This window comes from Natator depressus, chromosome 1 (genome assembly GCF_965152275.1).
Source record: "Natator depressus isolate rNatDep1 chromosome 1, rNatDep2.hap1, whole genome shotgun sequence".
NCBI classification, from domain to species: Eukaryota; Metazoa; Chordata; order Testudines; family Cheloniidae; genus Natator; species Natator depressus.
This window is the reverse complement of record NC_134234.1, coordinates 227,954,818-227,974,495: the sequence shown is the minus strand read 5'-3', so window position 1 is coordinate 227,974,495 and position 19,678 is coordinate 227,954,818. Positions and strand designations below refer to the sequence as shown.

Here is a 19,678-nt window from a genome sequence, read left to right as displayed (position 1 = left end):
TCCACACCTGCCAAACATATGATCCTCATCAGGAAAAGAATGAAGACAGGGGAGGATATGTCGGAGAAGATATTTCAGTCCTCCACAGCTGCTGACCATGAACACAAGTGCTGAAGGAATTGGCGGCTGTGATTGCAGAGCCCTTGGCCATTATCTTTGAAAACTCGTGGCGAACGGGGGAAGTCCCGGATGACTGGAAAAAGGCTAATGTAGTGCCAATCTTTAAAAAAGGGAAGAAGGAGGATCCTGGGAACTACAGGCCAGTCAGCCTCACCTCAGTCCCTGGAAAAATCATGGAGCAGGTCCTCAAAGAATCAATCCTGAAGCACTTACATGAGAGGAAAGTGATCAGGAACAGTCAGCATGGATTCACCAAGGGAAGGTCATGCCTGACTAATCTAATCGCCTTTTATGATGAGATTACTGGTTCTGTGGATGAAGGGAAAGCAGTGGATGTATTGTTTCTTGACTTTAGCAAAGCTTTTGACACTGTCTCCCACAGTATTCTTGTCAGCAAGTTAAGGAAGTATGGGCTAGATGAATGCACTATAAGGTGGGTAGAAAGCTGGCTAGATTGTCGGGCTCAACGGGTAGTGATAAATGGCTCCATGTCTAGTTGGCAGCCGGTGTCAAGTGGAGTGCCCCAGGGGTCGGTCCTGGGGCCGGTTTTGTTCAATATCTTCATAAATGATCTGGAGGATGGTGTGGATTGCACTCTCAGCAAATTTGCAGATGATACTAAACTGGGAGGAGTGGTAGATACGCTGGAGGGGAGGGATAGGATACAGAAGGACCTAGACAAATTGGAGGATTGGGCCAAAAGAAATCTGATGAGGTTCAATAAGGATAAGTGCAGGGTCCTGCACTTAGGATGGAAGAATCCAATGCACCACTACAGACTAGGGACCAAATGGCTAGGCAGCAGTTCTGCGGAAAAGGACCTAGGGGTGACAGTGGACGAGAAGCTGGATATGAGTCAACAGTGTGCCCTTGTTGCCAAGAAGGCCAATGGCATTTTGGGATGTATAAGTAGGGGCATAGCGAGCAGATCGAGGGACGTGATCGTTCCCCTCTATTCGACACTGGTGAGGCCTCATCTGGAGTACTGTGTCCAGTTTTGGGCCCCACACTACAAGAAGGATGTGGATAAATTGGAGAGAGTCCAGCGAAGGGCAACAAAAATGATTAGGGGTCTAGAGCACATGACTTATGAGGAGAGGCTGAGGGAGCTGGGATTGTTTAGTCTGCAGAAGAGAAGAATGAGGGGGGATTTGATAGCTGCTTTCAACTACCTGAAAGGGGGTTCCAAAGAGGATGGCTCTAGACTGTTCTCAATGGTAGCAGATGACAGAACGAGGAGTAATGGTCTCAAGTTGCAATGGGGGAGGTTTAGATTGGATATTAGGAAAAACTTTTTCACTAAGAGGGTGGTGAAACACTGGAATGCGTTACCTAGGGAGGTGGTAGAATCTCCTTCCTTAGAGGTTTTTAAGGTCAGGCTTGACAAAGCCCTGGCTGGGATGATTTAACTGGGAATTGGTCCTGCTTCGAGCAGGGTGTTGGACTAGATGACCTTCTGGGGTCCCTTCCAACCCTGATATTCTATGATTCTATGATTCTATGGAGAGGTCACATGAGGAAGGGCCAACAATGGAGAGAGTGATTGCAGCAGGAGAGGCAAAGAGACCAAGAGGTGCATTGGGAAGTGCATCAGGATATCATGAGCTTGCTCAGGCAATGTACGCAGATGTTAGAGCATTATCAAGCTATATGCTGAGAAATCCCACTCACAGCAGCCTTCTGATCCATGGAAAACTCCATGGCTGCTGCTCCCTATATCGCCTAACATAAGTGGCAGAATGATATGAATCCTTACCCCTATCACTCCATGCCAGGGCAAAACTAGGAGAACCATAGGTACACCTACACCTGTGACAGATATTGCAATCCATGCAATATCTTTCGAGAACAGACTCTATTAAGTTTATAAATGGTTTATGTAACACGTGGGCCAGACGTTGCATGCAACTCTGGGCGGGGAGGGTACCTCAACTCCTCCAGGAATCAAAAACAATGGGCAGTGATTAAGGTGAATCACTTAGATACTAATCCTGTATGTACTGTTTGTATGTTCTGATTCAAACTGGGTTTTCCAGAGACCAAGAGAGAAAGGGCTTTTGCTATAAAAAGTCTGGATTTAAACTGACTCAGGGCCTTGGACAGGACCTTCTGTCCAAGAGGGGCCCCTAACCTTGCAGACGAGTATGGGTGCCAGGTTTGTATAATTTTTGGTGGTGCCCAGAACGGGTCCAAGCAGAGACCCCGTGCTTCAGGGAGATGTGGGGTCCAGGGTGGCCTGGGGGGCTAGCAGGTGGCCTGGCACCAGCAGCAGCAAGCAACCCTGCACCAGGCCACCCTGGACCCCACATCCCCCTGAAGCATGGGACAGAATAGGAATATGCCATCTATTGTCCCACTGCAGTTCAGAAAGTCCATTGCTGCAGATCCACCCATTATTCCCTACAGATTACTGAGTGTCGCAGTTCTGTGCAGCAGGATATGCTTAATGCCCTTGCACACTTGGAAGACAATGGCTCCCACTGTGGATTTTCCAACTCCCAACTGACTGACAGAACTCTGGCATTGCAAACTTCCAGAACGTGATCGCCACTTGATTCTCCACTCTCAGTGCACACCTTATTCTGGTGTCACTGATCTGGAGGGGTGGGGTTAGCTTTGCACACAGATCCAGGGAAATAATTCATTCTCCACCTAATTGTATTCATTTTATAGATGGCTTAATTAATACTTACTTACTTACACGGTTGTTTCATTAATGCTGGCAAAGTATTTTGATAGCCAGCGATGAAAGATACGATGAAAGAGCAAATTATTGCAGCAGTGAAGATGAACAAACAAGCAATAGTCTGGCAGCCCAAGATTCTAAAGTAAAACTTAGGAAGTGGCATTTCACACCAAACTTTCAAAACTGTTTTCTTAAAAGGGGTTGTTAAAAAGGAAAATATGGAAGCAGGGAGAGAGGGCAAGAATTCTGTTTCAGAGTGTGGGCTTCCCAGCGTACCAAAAGGCCACCCTCAGTTACATAGCAAATACAGACATTGCTGTTTTCTCTTTTCTACATGTGACACTGCCTTCCAGCATCAGCTGCAAAGCTACAATGAGAGCCCTTTGTAGGGTTGTGTAATTTTCTTTAATTTAGAAAGTTGCCTTTTAAGAGAGCCAGGCGTAGTCTCTTGATTGTGACTGCACAAATAGAAAGGAAAGATTTAATCACCAGAACTGCCACCAGCTGTGAGGTGCTTATAAAATGACAGAGACAGCCATAACCCCACCAGTCATCTATTGCTTAAGACTATCCTTTGAAGCAAATGGCCTTTTCTGAGAAATCTCTTTGCTCATTTATTCCTTCAATAGCAAGTTTAAGTACTGCTTTTGTTTAAACCCTTGTCATGCTTTCATTTTCCAGTGTACCAGACAAACTACTAGCATGCATGCACACCTGAGTGTGTGTCCTCAGCTTCTTGAGGGTTAATAGTTAATTGAGAGAGTACTTATATAAGTAATGTATACTGCTTTAGTTGGAAGTAAATACACCTTTTCTGTTTTTCACATTTCCCTTTTCACTTTGTGATTCTAGGCAGTGGAATATTTCCTCCTGTATTTTAAATGTAATGTTGTTTTTCCTTTGTTATGTCTCCAGATCCTAATAAACCAATCATGCTCTGTTTAAATACCGTGGCTTTATATCTGGACAACAACAGCAAGAAAAATTAAATAATAATCGTAGCAATGGGTCCTTTATTTATAAACAACATCCAGCCCCACTTCATTTTGGATTTTGTTTCCAGCCTGCTCCAGGTACAACTGATTGCCCACTCTCTGAAACTCTGCCGGCTTGGAATATTCCAGACCTTGAAGGTGCACTAATCACACAGTTATTTCAGTTCCAAAAGCTCCATAAACATACCTGCAAGTAGCTGAAGTACAGTGATATAATTAAGACAGTGGACTGAGACTGGCGTTATCTGGGTTTAATTCCTGGTTTTTCCAGACTTCTTGTATGACCTTTGACAAATCACTTAATCTCTCTGTGCCTCAGCCCCCCATGCTTTCTTTCTCCTATGTTTTGTTAGTCTTGTTCACTTAGCTTGTAAACTTTTCAGAGTAAGAACTGCCTCAGCACAGGGGGATGTATTTGATGGCCTCTTGAGGTCCCTTCCAGTCCTATGTTTCTATGGTTTCTCCAATTACTATGTGTATGTACAGCACCTAGCACAATGGGTCCCAATTTCAGCTGGTGCATCTATGTGCTACTGCAATACAAATGAAAAATAATAATTAATAATTGAGAGGATCTGTCCAAAAGAGCAGATTTTAAATTGCCTGATGGAATTAATTGTCATTTTTATTTTTAAAGGGCAAAGACCTAGCTAATAACACTATAAATTGATTGGCAATTACTTATATTTTTGTTTCAGATTTAACACACAGAATGAATTGGTGGTATATGATAGTTGCGTGAAAGTGTAATTATTATATTAGTTGCCCTGTACTCATTAATTCTTTCACATAAGGCTGAAGTTGGGGAAAGACAATATTCCTGTGCAAAACTTCATAATGTTAATGTGAATCTAATTGTTGGAACAACACCTGATGCTGGCATTCTGCATGAAGCAAAACCCATTTGTAAAAGACTGATAAGTCTTTACAATGAATAAGAGAAATAAGGTTACTTTTAAAAATTTTGAATGGTACTGGCCAGAGTTTTCACATGCGAAATGTGTTTGTTACTGGATATGGTAAAATACTTTATGAATCCACACAGCAGACATTGACATAATGTGCACAATTTATCCTAGGACTGAGGCCCATACAAGGCCATCTTCACCACTTACATCTTGGTTTGACTGCTTAGGGTCCAATTCTATATACAGTTATACATATGAGCGTTTGGAGGATCGGGCATTAAAGTAGGGCTTAAGTTGTAAGGAGGGTCTAGGACCAGAAGTTTTCACCCAACCGTTTTCCAGGGAACCCTGCTCTCACTTCCTGACAGAGTACAGAGTCTATGAGGGTTTTATGCAATGAAAGCTCCAGGTACACGTGACCTAGGGAGGTGTTACAGCTACTCTTCCATCTAATGCAGCAAAAAGACTCTCACTCTCTCTGCCTCTCTCCTGTGAGTGGAACAAAAGGTCTCGGACTCCCCACAGCTAAAGTGATTGGAAGGCTGACCAGCATGAATTCAAACAAAACTGAAGAGGAGGAAACAATTACACATCTTTAACATGTGATTTTCACTAAGAAAGTTGTCATGTCTTTTTCCTGACTGTTCATGTGAAACCACAAAAATGAACAGTGTTGAGTACTTAGTGCAAAACTCCATACAAGGAAAGAGTGTGGTATTGTGATTTGAACATGAATCTTTGGACTCCAGCCATATTTCTGAGAAAGGCATGTCGGGTGACACCAGCTGAGCTGACACCTGTAAATTGCCTCTTGTGTGAATAATAGGTAGAAGTGCAAACAACCTCAGTGCAGGAAGTTGCACAGCCAAGGAAGCTTGAGTGAGAGTCCATTCGGATAAGTTGTGGAATTTCCCCAATTCCCAGTGATTTTAGTGGGCATTAAGGATGCTCAGTACTTCAAGATCTAAGGATGAAATGGACCTGGATCCTGTGAAGCACTTTACACAGTATCATTATCACCATTTTACAACTAGGAAAACTGAGGCAGAGTAACGATAGTGACTTGCCTAGGGTCACAAAGCAAACAACAGACTTGACTCCTATGACACCATGCCCTGCCCAACAGCATGCGTTTGAACCAGACCCAGATATTTTCTGCTTCTGCCGCTTCTGAAATCTGTCTTTTCTGGCCAAATTCAAGTTCCCAAACTTGATGCATCCAACTCATTTGTGTCAATTTTCTCAATGCTCAATGCAGCAACAGGCTGCGACCCCCACCCCGGCCAGCCGCTGGCAGAGGGCAAGGAAGGGGCTGCAGGCACAAGGGGCACGAGGATAACGTGCTATCTGCAGCCCTGTGGCTGAGCCACGTGCGGGGGGCTCCCTAGCGGCCGGGCTGCGCTGCGGGCTCCCGCCTGGAATCTCGAGCCCCGCCGCGAGGCCTAGGAGCCGGCACCGGCAACTTCCCCCGCCCGCTCTGACGGAGATCTCGCGAGAGGCGCGCGGCTGAGGGGGGGTGCTGAGAGCCGGGGCTCGGACGGGTCCACGGCGGGGCTTGTGCCAACCGCTCGCCGGGCGGGCTCGCCTCGCCCGCTCCGTGCCGCTGGGGCCGGGGGCGTTCGCCATGGCCGAGGCGGGGGCCGAGGAGGAGGAGGAGCAGCAGCAGCAGCAGAGAGCGGCGCCGGCAGGTCAGGGGTGGGGGCTGGGCCTGACCATAGACAGACCGACCGACCGACCGACGGGGGCTGCCCTGTAGCCCGTGCGGGGCTAGGGAGCTCCTGCCTCGTCCTCGTGCATTCTCGAGTGTGCATTTTGTATCCCGTGTGTGTGTGTGTGTGTGTGTGTGTACATCTACATACACCCATTGTGTGTTATCCTGGGTGGTGTGTGTGAGTGTACACATATTCTCTGTCTGAAGTGAGCTGTAGCTCACCAAAGCTTATGCTAGAAATAAATGGGTTAGTCTCCAAGGTTTTTTTTGGCTTGTGAAATTTGCTGTGCTGGAGGGAATGTGTATCCCTGTTTTTGTGTCTTTTTGTAATTTAAGGTTTTGCCTAGAGGGATTCTCTATGTTTTGAATCTGACTGCCTGTGAGATTATCTTCCATTCTAATCTTACAGTGTTTCTTTTATCTTTTTTTGTTCTTCTAATAAAGTTCTGTTTTTTGAGAATCTGACTGGGGTTTTAGTGTCCTAAAAACCCAAGGCTGGTCTGTGCTCATCTTGTTTATTCTCGAGCCTCCCCAGGAAAGGAGGTTAAGGCTTGGGGGGGGATATTTGGGGGGAAGACGTCTCCAAGTGGTCTCTTCCCTGATTCTTTTTTAAATCGCTTGGTGGTGGCAGCATACTGAATCCCAGATACAGGGAATTTTGTGTCTTGGGAAAGTTTTAACCTAAGCTGGTAGAAATAAGTTTAGGGGGTCTTTCATGCAGGTCCCCACATCTGTACCCCAGAGTTCAACGTGTCTGGTTTATTTGATAAAATCACTGGGTTTTGACGACTGCTTATTCAAGACAGTGACAGCTCTATGAATTTTTTGTTGAGGAAATATCAAGTACATAAAATTGTCTGTACTAGTAATTATTGATGATTTTGGTTTAACCCGTTAAGTGTTTATCATCTATTTACTGTCATGCTTGTAATGTGTTCAGTACTAAGTCTCGGTTTCTTGTTCCCCATTATGTGTGGTGGGTTTTCTGTTCGTGTGTGAGTTGTAGTACAAAAAGTGAAAAAATTAATTTAGGTCAGTATGCATCTACTACTTTTGCTATTGAATCTCTTTAAAACACTGACAGAACTTTGAAATTTTGTTCTTTGCTGTGATCTGAATGCTAAACATCAGTGTGAATAATCTGAAATCTTTTTATGTTAAATTTTAAAACTCTGAACAAAGGATAGTTAATGTGCGCACGCACACACACCTTTGTTAATGGAACATTGTTGCCGAAATTTTTTGGTGTACACAATTTAGGAGCTTCAAAATGATAGCTGTCATAGCAACTGTAACTTGGCTCCCCGCACAATACTGTGTGTAATGTTCTGTTTCACTGAGTGGAGTAATAATGCCTATATATGTTGAACAGATGTAATTTCCTCATTCTTGCATGTATCTCAGCAGTAATGATTCATTACAGTAATTTTAGAAAACTAATCCTTTTATTAAAAAGAAACAAAATTTAAACAACCTATCAAATGGGGCACAATCATTTGAATAATCTAACTTGTGATCCTATATGCATGTGCCTAATGATTTAGATAAACAGAGTTGTCTTAAGTCTTCAGAAGTAACTATTGATTTTGAGTGCTTTAAGTTTTGGGTGGCCTTAAAAGGGCCAATTAGGCACCTTGAATTCAGTCTCAAGTTGGACACCCATGATTATTTGCTGTTTTCGAAAATTTAAACCAATTGTGATTATTTTCTGTTTGTGGGTGTTTAGCTGAGTTGTTGCTGTGTGACTGCACTCTGTGCATGTTCCAGGCCACAATATGAAAACCCTGAAGTCAATGGGACTTGTAAGGATTTACAAGATTGGGCCATTTCATTGGTAAAGAACTGTCCAGTCTCTTATTACGTTCATTTCTAACTTATTTCTTACTCAGACCTTTTCAAACTTGTCAAAGCTTGTTTTCTTTGCTGAAATCTTGGAATATGCCAGGTCTGAGCTACTAAAATATTCTGGATTAATTTGAGCATAAAAAGTATCTGAATAGTTTTCTTAAAGCATGAAAAAACCACCATTTTTATGCTCTGACAACTCAAACTGCTGATAGAATTTTCTTCAAGCATACCCCAACAAAAATTCACCTCTGGGCTAAGAACAAGCATGAGAGTTCTGAGTAATTTCCCTTCCCACCTCCTACCCCCAAAAAGAGGATTAGCATGAAAATGCATTTTCATTCCTAAATTATAAGAATGAAATGCTGACACAACTTTAATAACAGCCATAGTTGTGCAAAGGAGGGACTAATTGCACCAGGGTGAGAGATTTCCAGTGTGTGCCCCTGTCTATAGAATATGAAAAATGCTATTGGCAGAATTTAAATGTACCTACTTTGTTACAGTTATGAGTCCATTACCTAGGTCAGTGTTCCCAAACTTGGGACGCCGCTTGTTCAAAGGCAGGCCGGGCAGGTTTGTTTACCTGCCGCGTCCGCAGGTTCAGCCGATCGCGGCTCCCACTTGTCCCTCAGTTCCCCGTTTTCTTAATCTTGAGTCAAACCCCGTAGTGACAGGTTAAAACTACAGATTGCCAAAAGAAAGCTCCTTTAGTAATGAAATCTTCACCAGCACCAGCTAGGTAGTGTTTTTATAAGTCCGTCAGAGAAGAAGTGTAACAGCATATCAGTTACAGTGAATCATAAAGAAAGTAAGGTAGATTAGTAACTTTCTTAGGTTGATTGGAAATATTTAAGCCATAAGGAGTGGAAAGAAAATTCCTTTTAAACAAAGGCAATTTTAGAACATATGCAATTACAGAAGTAAGTCTCTGAAAGGACAAATCGTGGATTTCAGTTTGTTCACCTACCTTCCTTGATTGATCTGCTATCATTGCTAGATGAACCTAGTTCACTGGCCTGCACTGGTACAAATACATAATTCCTACTTCATTCAACGCAATTAATTCAAGTGGTGTTGAATTTAAAAAAAAATCCAGTAGTATTTTATGTTTATAAAAGTAATTTTCGACTTTTAAATTAATGGTGTCTTTTTTAAAAAAAAAAAAAAACAAGGGGCATTTGAGTATATAAAATTAAAAGCTCCCTTTTCAGACAGTAGGTACAGAATTATATGTTTAATTTGTGTATGCGTTTACTGCAGTTGTGTACGCATCTAATTTGTGCACCTCATGTTCTGAAAATCTGGCTCTACAGTCTTAAAATTAAGCTGTCTATCTTTTAATTGAATAATACAAATCTGAAGATGCCAAAATGTTCCCTTTGTTTAATAATGATTTTTTTATGTCCTAAACTTTCCAAGGCTGCGATATGTAATTTGTTTCAGCCTACAGCAGGTTGTTGTAGTTATAAACTCAAGGAAAAGATACTCTCTTCATAGTCTAAGGCATCATTTGGACAGATCTTTGGCTTAAATAGTATGACTTGGTGTGACTTCGTAAGTGGTTGATGTAATGTAACCTCAAACTTGCACAGACTTAATTACCTACAACTACTTCTGTTTCACGTGTTGCATATATCACTGTGAGTAAATTATGACTTTTAAACTTGAGCTTTGATATCTTTTTATCTTATGCTTGGTAAAGTTTTCAGAAAAAATGTAGGGATAGAGTAAGGTAATGGGCCCATTCTGTGGCAATTTCATTTCTTGTGACATTAACCAAAAGTATTTTGTTTCTAATCCAACTTTATTTATTCTAAGATGCTGCAGTATGTTTTAAATCTATTTGTAATAAAGATCTTCAGTTCTTACTTGCAGTATGCAGCATGTAGAGTAATTGTTTCTTAAACAAAAATAGGTTCTTCAATATATTACTTTTTACATGTTTTCCATAAAAAAAATTAATCTTGGTTGCTTAACAGAATTTGAATTTTATGGTGGTTTTTTTTTTTTCTGGATTTTCAATAGAAGGAGCCACTTTAGTGTGGAAAGTGTTTCTCACAGTATCCCATGTAACTACCCATTACTGAAGTGTTCTCCTTGAGTCGTATTGACTGGACATTGATACAACCTAACAAAATGGGCAGAGCTAAAAATAAATGTTCAGGGACTGATTAAATGCAAATGCACCCAAATATTTTATATTAAGTCATCACATACTAATACTGAAATTTTAATAATTAGGATAAAAGGTAGAAAAAATTCTTATAGCCTTCTCTGCTATAAATGAAAGCAAAAAATGTCAAGTGAATTTTCCTCTATATCATATACAAATAATACACACAAATGCAAAAAATAACAAAAAAACCCAGCTATGTCAAACATACATTTTTGAGATTGCAAAGTCAAGAACTCAAATGTTAGGAAATGCTAGATTTACAGTTGCCTTTGCAATCTTATTTCTGCCCTCTTGTAATCCATCTTGTGCTTTAAATTAGCAGGGATCCTGTAGCAAAATAACATGTTCTCATGTAATTAAGGACTGTATCATAATTAGGGCTGTTTGAAAATGCGTATATCACCCTCCAGTAGCTGGTCACATTGTTGTAAAGTGTTTGAAGGGTCTTGCTAAGACGTTTCCACCCATAAGTGTGGGAATCTTAGTGTGAAATCTTAACTTTAGTTCTGTCTGCACCGATGGTCCTGCCTTTCGAACCAATGGCAATGTGTATATCGTTACATCTCTCTCCCTATGAAAATGGCAGTTTTAGTTGCAGTTATCTCTGCAAGAAGGGTGGGGCCCTATAATATACCATGTTCTTTCTGAACAAAGAGTCTGATAGGCGTCAGCCTAATTTCTACCAAAAGTTGTCAGACTTCCATTTGAACCAACAGATTCATCTGCTTATATTTTCCCTAAACCACGTGCTTCTAAGACAGAGGCTAAGCTCCATTTCCTGTCAGATGTGCATTAGCATTTATTCATAGAGGACAACATGTTTTAGCTTCACATCAAGATTTTGTTTCAATAGCAGAAAAGATGAAGGGGAAACCAACTTATCTAGTGATGATCTTGGATGGAGATCTGTGTGAGATCCTGTTATGAAGTGGCTAAAGTGGGTCCTCCTTCGTCTCTCAGAGCTCATTTTACCTGAAGTTAGGCAGCCTCTGCAGCATCTTGGAAATTGTTTTCCTTTTGTGGACGTGTGCGAAGCAGACAGCTGGGAATCTGTTCACACATTTACAAAGCAATGCACTAGCATTGAAGCTTTCAGACCAGATGCTGTGTTTGGAAAGGCTATGTTACAATCTCTGTTGTCCTAAGAATCTGAATTGCAATCTCTATTACATTGGGAGTCACCTTAACTAGTCAAGTAGCCAAAGAACAAGTATTTGAATAAGAAAGGAAGTTTCTTGCCTTTGCAGTAACTGGAGTTCTTAAAGATGCATTGGCCATATTACATATTCCATGACTCATCCTCTATCCCTTTTAGTCCCATGTCACCTGGATTTTGCTGTGGAGAGGAGATGGTGGCATTTCTCCTGTTCTGCCCTTTTACGCCTTCATTATGGGGCACTGAATTCTAGGGCACATTTGTGGGCACAGTGGACACTGCGGGCCAAAAGACTCCAGTCTTGGGCACATGCATACTGTGATGTTGCACTCCATATGATTTTATGAAAATATGCTAAGTGTGAATATAATGTAACTGGAATATACTTCATGTAAAAGGTCTCTTGTAAGGTATCATTACAAAGCTTATAATCTATTGAGTGTGTTCATTCTTGTATCTGAAACTAGAAATATGAAATATAACTTTGAGGTCCTATTGTAATTATGCAAAGTGTGAGCCATTAATGGTGGTTTGGAATCTTGATAGCTCCCATTAACTAGGACAGTTGACTGTAGATGGCTCTGTTTACTTGCAAGCCTTCCTGTGAATCAGGCCGCGAAGAATGAAGGCTTGGGGCCTCACAGGACATGGGACCATGTCACCTGGTACAGAAATCCATCTTAAACCTGGTGCTTTTCCATTTAGAAGCGGGGGTGGGGTTCCAGAGAGAGAAAAGATTCCCGCCTTGTGCCAAAGCTATAAAAGAGCAAAAGAGGTTCCAGTCATGAGAAATCCCCTAGTTACCGCTGGAGCTAACAAGAACTGTACCGGGGAAAGGATTGGGCCCAGACTAGGAAGGAGTCTAGTCTGTGAAAGAAGCTTATTGGAACATCTCTGAGAGTGAGATTTTATTTGTAATTGATTTCTTGGTGTATTGGGCTTAGACTTGCATGTTTTGTTTTATTTTGCTTGGTAACTTACTTTGTTCTGTCTGTTATTACTTGGAACCACTTAAATCCTACTTTTTGTATTTAATAAAATCACTTTTTTTACTTATTAATTAACCCAGAGTATGTATTAATACCGGGGGGGGGGGGCAAACAGCTGTGCATATCTCTCTGTCTGTGTTACAGCGGGCCAACAATTTATGAGTTTACCCTGTATAAGCTTTATATAGAGTAAAATGGATTTATTTGGGGTTTGGATCCCATTGGGAACTGGGTGCTGGAGACAGGACCACTTCTTAAGCTGTTTTCAATTAAGTCTGCAGCTTTGGGGACGTAGTTCAGACCTGGGTCTGCGTTTGCAGCAGGCTAGTGAGTCTGGCTCAACAAAGCAGGGTTCTGAAGTCCCAAGCTGGCAGGGAAAATGGGCTCAGACGTAGTCTCAGCACGTCAGGTGACAGTCCCAAGGGGGTCTCTGTGATCCAACCCATCACACACATCTTAAATGGAGTATGTCTGGCCAACACATCTTGAAGAATTCCAGGTACCTACATACACATGTGTAACTTTTCTTGCTTGGTTTGAAAATGGTAGTAAATTACTTACTAACTGATCCCATCAGAAAGGCTGAAGTGTTTAATGCCTATTTTGCTTCAGTCTTCACTAAAAAGGTTAATGGTAACCAGATACTCAACACAATATTAACAGGGGGAAAGGGACACAGGTCAAAATTGGGAAAGAACAGGCTAAAGAATATTTAGAGAAGTTAGAGGTAGTCAGGTCAGCAGGTTCTGATGAAATTCATCTGGGATACTTAAAGAACTAGCTGAAGCAAGCTTGGAACCATTAGTAATTACCTTCATGAACTCATGGAAGATGGGTGAGGACCCAGAGGACTGCAGAAGAGAAAACATAGTACCTATCTTTAAAAGGGGAACAGAGGACCTGGACAATTATAGACCAGTCAGCCTAACTTCAGTACTTGAAAAGATACTAGAACAAATCATTAAACAATCAATTTGTAAGCATCTAGAGGATGCCTTCTTCTGTAGCATGGGGCACGGGTCACTTACTGGAGGATTCTCTGCTCCTTGAAGTCTTTAAACCATGATTTGAGGACTTCAATAGCTCAGACATAGGTGAGAGGTTTTTCACAGGAGTGGGTGGGTGAAATTCTGTGGCCTGCGTTGTGCAGGAGGTCGGATTAGATGATCATAATGGTCCCTTCTGACCTTAGTATCTATGAATTTGTAAGCATCTAGAGGACAATAAAGTTATAAAGAATAGCCAGCATGGATTTTTCAAACAAAAATCATGCCAAACAAGCCTAATTTCCTTCACTGATGGTGTTACTGGGTTGGTGGATAAGGGGAAACAGTAGACATGATGTATCTTGATTTTTAGTAAGGATTTTGATGCAGTCCCACATACCATTCTCATAAGCAAGCTAGGGAAATGCAGTCTAGATGAAATTACTATAAGGTGGGTGCACAACTGATTGAAAAGCCGTGTTCAAAGCATAGATACTAGTGGTTAACTGTTAAACTGGGAGGGCATTTCTAGTAGGGTCGCACAAGGGTCCAGTGCTATAATGGAATGGGAAGAATGCTTATAAAATTTGTGGATGACACCAAGTGGAGAAGGGTTGAAAGCACTTTGAAGGACAGGATTAGAATTCAAAATGTCCTTGATAAATTGGAGAATTGGTCTCAAATCAACAAGATGAAATTCAATAAAGACAAATGCAAAGTACTTTGCTTAGAAAGGAAAAATCAACGCACAACCACAACGTGGGGAATAATTGGATAGCTGGTAATATTGCTGAAAAGGATCTGGGGCGGGAATAGTAGATCACAAATTGAACATGAGTCAACAATGTGATGCAGTTGTGAGAAAGGCTAATAGCATTCTGGAGTGTATTAACAGGAGTGTTGTATGTAAGACATGGGAGGTAATTGTCCTGTACTCATCACTCATGAGTCCCTAGCTGGAGTACTTTGTACAATTCTGAGCACCAGACTCTAGGAAGGATGTGGTTAAATTGGGCAGAGTCCAGAGGAGAGAACAAAAATGATGAAAGATTAGAAAACCTGACCTATGAGGAAAGGTTGAAAGAACTGGGCATGTTTAGTCTTGAGAAAAGAAGACTGAGTAAGGACTTGATAAGTCTTCAAATATGTTAAGGGCTGTTATAAGAGGACTGTGATCAATTGTTTTCCATGTCCGCTGAAGGTAGGACAAGAAGTAATGGGATTATTTTGCAGCAAAGGAGATTTAGATTAGCTGTTAAGAAAAGTGTTCTAGCTATAAGGATAATTAAAAACTAGACTGGGCTTCCAAGGGAGGTTGTGGAATCCCCATCATTGCAGGTTTTTAAAAACAGATTGGACAAACATCTGTCAGGGATGGTCTCGGTTTACTTGGTTGTACCTCAGTGCAGGGAGCTGGACTTCATCACTTCTCAAGATCCCTTCCAGTCATACATTTCTATGATTCCATTTGTACAAAATATTTTTAGCATGCCTAGCTGCTTTTTAAAGTATAGAGCTGTAGAAATTTGTTAGTAATTTAGAGTGTCTTTTATATACGATATGTGTATCCTTGTAAGGTTTTGTTTGTGCTTGGTCCCTGGCTTGAAAAAGCCCCAATATTTTGATCTTCTGCTCACTCTGAAAAGCTCATCTGTATCAGCATGCATTTTTTGGAAGTCTGAGATATTATAGGATGGGATTGTAGCTGGTGGGATCGTGGATATGGGGAATGCATTTTAAGTTTTATTGGTTCTAATGACTGGTGGTTAGTTGAAGTTTTATTATGGTTGGGGGAAAGGGGAAGTGCTGCTTCATTTGACAATTTATATTGTCACACTTCTAGTATTGTGGATTTAAGTGTATGTCGAAGATACCCAGAGCTCTGGATGAGGTACTTTTGGGTGGAGAGTTGTTTTTAAGATCAAAATAAAAATGAACAAATAATACTCTTCTGCTTTATTGTCATAATTTTTTTTCATTTACAGATAATCTTGTGATGGAAGGGAGCCAATGTGTTGCCTCTGCAGGCTCCACCCTTATGAATCCAATAACCAACCCTGCCACTGCCTGTTCTTTCAACACATTTTCCGTTGAGTTTCCAAAAAAGCGCAAAGGAAGTGATTTTGATAACCAGTAAGTGGTCTGCTTCTACTCTGTCTCTACATCATGATGAGACAATACCAGTTGGAGGCAAGCATCTGTTCTTGCTTGACTTCGTAATATATTTGTTCAGTTTCCCATTACATTTATTTTAAAGGGAAAACAGTATTGCACATCCATTCTTTGGAAATCCTGGGAGATCAAGAACTGTAGACAGACAGAGTCCTGACTTCCTCGAGTTGATTTTAGGTGGATTTCTATAATGGCATTTTCTGGTCCAAGACCTTTGGTTATATACCTCTGGTGCTAGAATTTCAAACCGTAACTTTTTTCTATCCTCCTTTTTTCAGTAAAGGCATGCTAACTTGTAGCATAGGGGTATTACAAATACAAACAAGAATATCACTTAGTGTCTGGTTGATTGGCTAATTAGCTCTTAAACCTAGAACTGCAAAATATGGTGTTGGTGTAATGATGAAGTGGGTAGGCAGTCACATAAGCATCTAGACAGATAAACCTAGAAAGATTTGATGCTGGAGTTCTCAAACTCTTTCATAGTGTGGAGCATGGTCTAATACTGAGATTATCTTGTGGACTGCTCCTCTCCCATCCACGAGCACGTAACATCCCTGGGGCAGCTACAGCAATTGCGTACATGGAAAAACACTGTTAGGAAAGTATTGTACCTTAAGGTGTATTTTGAATGTTATTTAGCAGCTGGAAGAAAGGAAGAGAGTCAGCACATTGGACCAGCAAGCTCTCTAGACTTCTTTTGGTCCACAGACTACAGCTTGAGAATCATCATGTTAATAAATGAAAATAAAATCGCCATGCTGCATTTGTACCAGTGAAAGCACTTTCTTTTCCTGAACCTCAACAAACTACAATATGTGTCCAGAATGTAAACATTTGACTTCCACTGTCACATGATATGTTCAGTTGTTCCCTGCACCTCTTAAGATTTTTAAATAAGTAGTCCAAACAAATCCATTTCTGAAAAATTGTTAACAGCTTTTGCTCCTGCAGAACTTATGGCATAGGATCCCAATGTTCTATGGGAAATTTCAGACTCAACGAAAAGTAGATTTTTCAAGCCCTGTACAGATAATGACTGTGTGTACTAATTTGAACGAGGAATCTAAAGTTTCTGAAGTGCTCTGAATCTAGTCATTGACAATTCCCTGAGCCAACCAGACCTCATTGACTAAAATTTGTTTTAGACAGCTTGTATAGCCAAATTTCTGGTACAGTGTACTATAATTCAAATGTATCATGCCTTAGAAATTAAACGTCAGTTATGTACAACAATATATTAAATATTTATTTAAGTTGGCAAATCAAGTGTTCAAAAGTCAGGAAATTCCAGATTGGATTGCCCAGGCAAACTTAATTCTCCCCCCTCATTTATTGGACGACTGCACTTAATGAGGCAGGTTCTTATTAAAAAAAAATAGTTTTTAATAACATGATTATATACTATCCTGAACACATTGATGCAGATTTAAGGTTGCATGTGAACAATAAGTCTGACGTTTCAAGTGATTTATTTATGTAGAAAGTTCACTTACTTTTATTGTATGTAATTTTGAAGATGTCTTTTAAAAAAAGAAAAAGGTATACCAGAGAACTTGGTTTTAAAACTGCTCTCATCTTTCTGCCCTCTCCTGCCTGCCCAGATCATGCATCGTCAGCAGGGTTTGAACCCTAAAGTTTCAGCACTGCAAGACATCTTGAGCTACAGCAATGGATGATATTAGTTAGCAATAGAAGGCTGTTATCCCAGGGAGGTGGGCCATGGTACCATTTGCTGTATCCCAGGGATGGTTGGAGAGAGCCCGCTTGGCTTCCCTGAGAGTTGGGGAAGTTCCTGCCCCATGCATTGCCCTGGGGAGAAGAGTGGGCGAAAAAGGGTTGCTGGGGGCATCCTGAATTGGCCTGAATCAACCATACAAAATTCAGTAAAGACAAGTGCAAAGTAATACACTTGAATAAAAATCAAATGAAGAACCATAAAATGGGAAATAACTGGCTGGGCATTCGTACTACGGAAAAGTACCTGGGGGGGATTATAGTAGATCAAAATGGAATATGAGCCAACGATGTGATGCAGTTGCGAAAAAGGCTAATATTCTGGGGTGTATTAACAGGAGTGTTGTATGTAAGACACGGGAGGTTGTCCCACACTACACAAGGCCTCAGCTGGAATACTGTGTCCAGTACTTTAAGATAGAGGTGGACAAATCCGAGAGATTCCAGAGGAGAGCAACGTAAATGATAAAAGGTTTAGAAAATCTGAACTATGATGAAATGTTAAAAAAAAAAAAACTGGGCAGGTGTAGTCGTGAGACGAGGAGACCGTGTTGAGGACCTGATAATCGTCTTCAAGTATCTTAAGTGCTGTTATGAAGAGGCCAGTCATTGATTGTTCTTTATGTCTACTGAATGTAAGACAAGAACTAATTGATTTGATCTGCTGCAAAGGAGATTTAGGCTAGGGTGACATTCCCCAGGGTACAAATCTGGCCAGTTGAACAGCTGTGTCCTCTCAACCCTACAACCGGGCGTGCATTTCACACTGCTTTGCTGTAAGAACAACCACTCCTGGCCTGTTCACCCACAGCTTCTAGCATGCAAAATCACTCCAAGCTGAATGATATGAGCATTTCTAGCCATCCATTCTTGAACTATATTGCAGAGTGACACCAGCAAATTCCCAGTCCCAGACTTGTTCCCAGAAGTGTGCGTCTTTGTACTGACAAGTTCTTTCCTTCTGTCCAGTACAAGCTCACAAAAAGCCCATCATTTCATTAATAGGAAATAATATGCTGTCGCGTGGTGGTCACCCGCTCTGGGCCTGAAAGGGTTGCAGCCAGCCCTGGGAGAGGGCTGTGGCAGTGAGCCAAAGGCTAGGCTGACGGGGAAGGCAGCCTCAGCTGGAGCCACGCCCCAATCAGGCCACAACTGGCCCTATAAAAGGCTATGGGCCAGGAGCTCAGGCAGTCTCTCTCTAGCTGTGGAGAGAGATGGGCCTGGCTGCTTGGGAGCTGAGTAAGGTACCTAGAGTGGAGCAGGACTGGGGGAAGGCTGGAGGAGCTGGGGAGCTCCAGATTGGAAACCCCCCGGGCTGCAGGCCTTGTTAAAGGCCTGGAAGGGTACTGGGGTTGCAGAGGTGCAGCCCAGAGTAGGCAAAGGCAGCAGGTCCAAACCCCACTTTGCCAGTGATGAATGGCTTGTACACTAAAGTCCGCCCCAGTGAGCGGGGGCTAGATGGTGGTGACTGGCAGTAGCCATAGACTGAGGCGAGGTGGGGATGGAGGGTTGGGGGTTCCCATGGGTGGGGAGACCTAGAGAGTGGGTGTACTGCCGGGGGCAGCACCCAAGATAAAGGGGAACCGGGATCCAAACACATTCTGGTTTAGATAAAACAACAAGTTTATTCATTACAGAAAGATTTTAAGTGATTACAAATAATGAGGCATAAAAGTCAGGATCGGATACAAAGAAATAAAAGGTAAAATGCAAATTAATACCTAACTTAACAAGCTAAATGAATTCAAAGTAAAGGTTTTTCTCACCTCATGCTTTTACTGGCTGAATTCCTTCAGTAAGGACCAGTCCCGCAGTTCACTGATGCTTCCTTTGTCTTTCAAATGTTGATGATGCAAGAGTAAAGATGAGGTGATATGTGTCCTCTCTTCCCCCTTCTTAAAGCGTTTATCTTCTTTGAGAGAATCCTCTCCAGCTGGGGTTCAGGCAACAGCAAATCTGTTTTGGACAGAAACCGCCTCCTGTTCCATTGCCAAAATGTAAATTTCTAGCTCATACTCTTTTTCCTCCCAAAGAATGGATGCTCCACTGCGTAATAGTCCATTTGATTATGTTGACACCTGGCTGAGGTGTTGTCTAAACTTTTTTCCCTGAGGAACTGGTTTGGATTGTTTTTCTAAACTCTGAGCATCTCTCAACAATGCCATACAGTAAAATCTTATAACTTTACATACAG

The 19,678-nt window shown here is 41.6% G+C and overlaps 1 protein-coding gene across 3 annotated transcripts in view; it reads left to right on the top strand.

The window, feature by feature from the left end:
* Window positions 1–6,235: 6,235 nt before the first annotated feature.
* Window positions 6,236–19,678, top strand: part of BMAL2 (basic helix-loop-helix ARNT like 2) — a 58,337-nt gene continuing 44,894 nt past the window's right edge. For 2 of the 3 annotated variants that reach the window (XM_074937084.1, XM_074937102.1), the window contains exons 1-2: window positions 6,236–6,397; window positions 15,561–15,708. In XM_074937084.1, the coding sequence (XP_074793185.1) occupies window positions 6,334–6,397; window positions 15,561–15,708 (212 nt within the window). In that variant the 5' untranslated portion in view covers window positions 6,236–6,333. The remainder of the gene's footprint in view (window positions 6,398–15,560; window positions 15,709–19,678) is intronic. The other variant, XM_074937093.1, reaches the window with a different exon arrangement.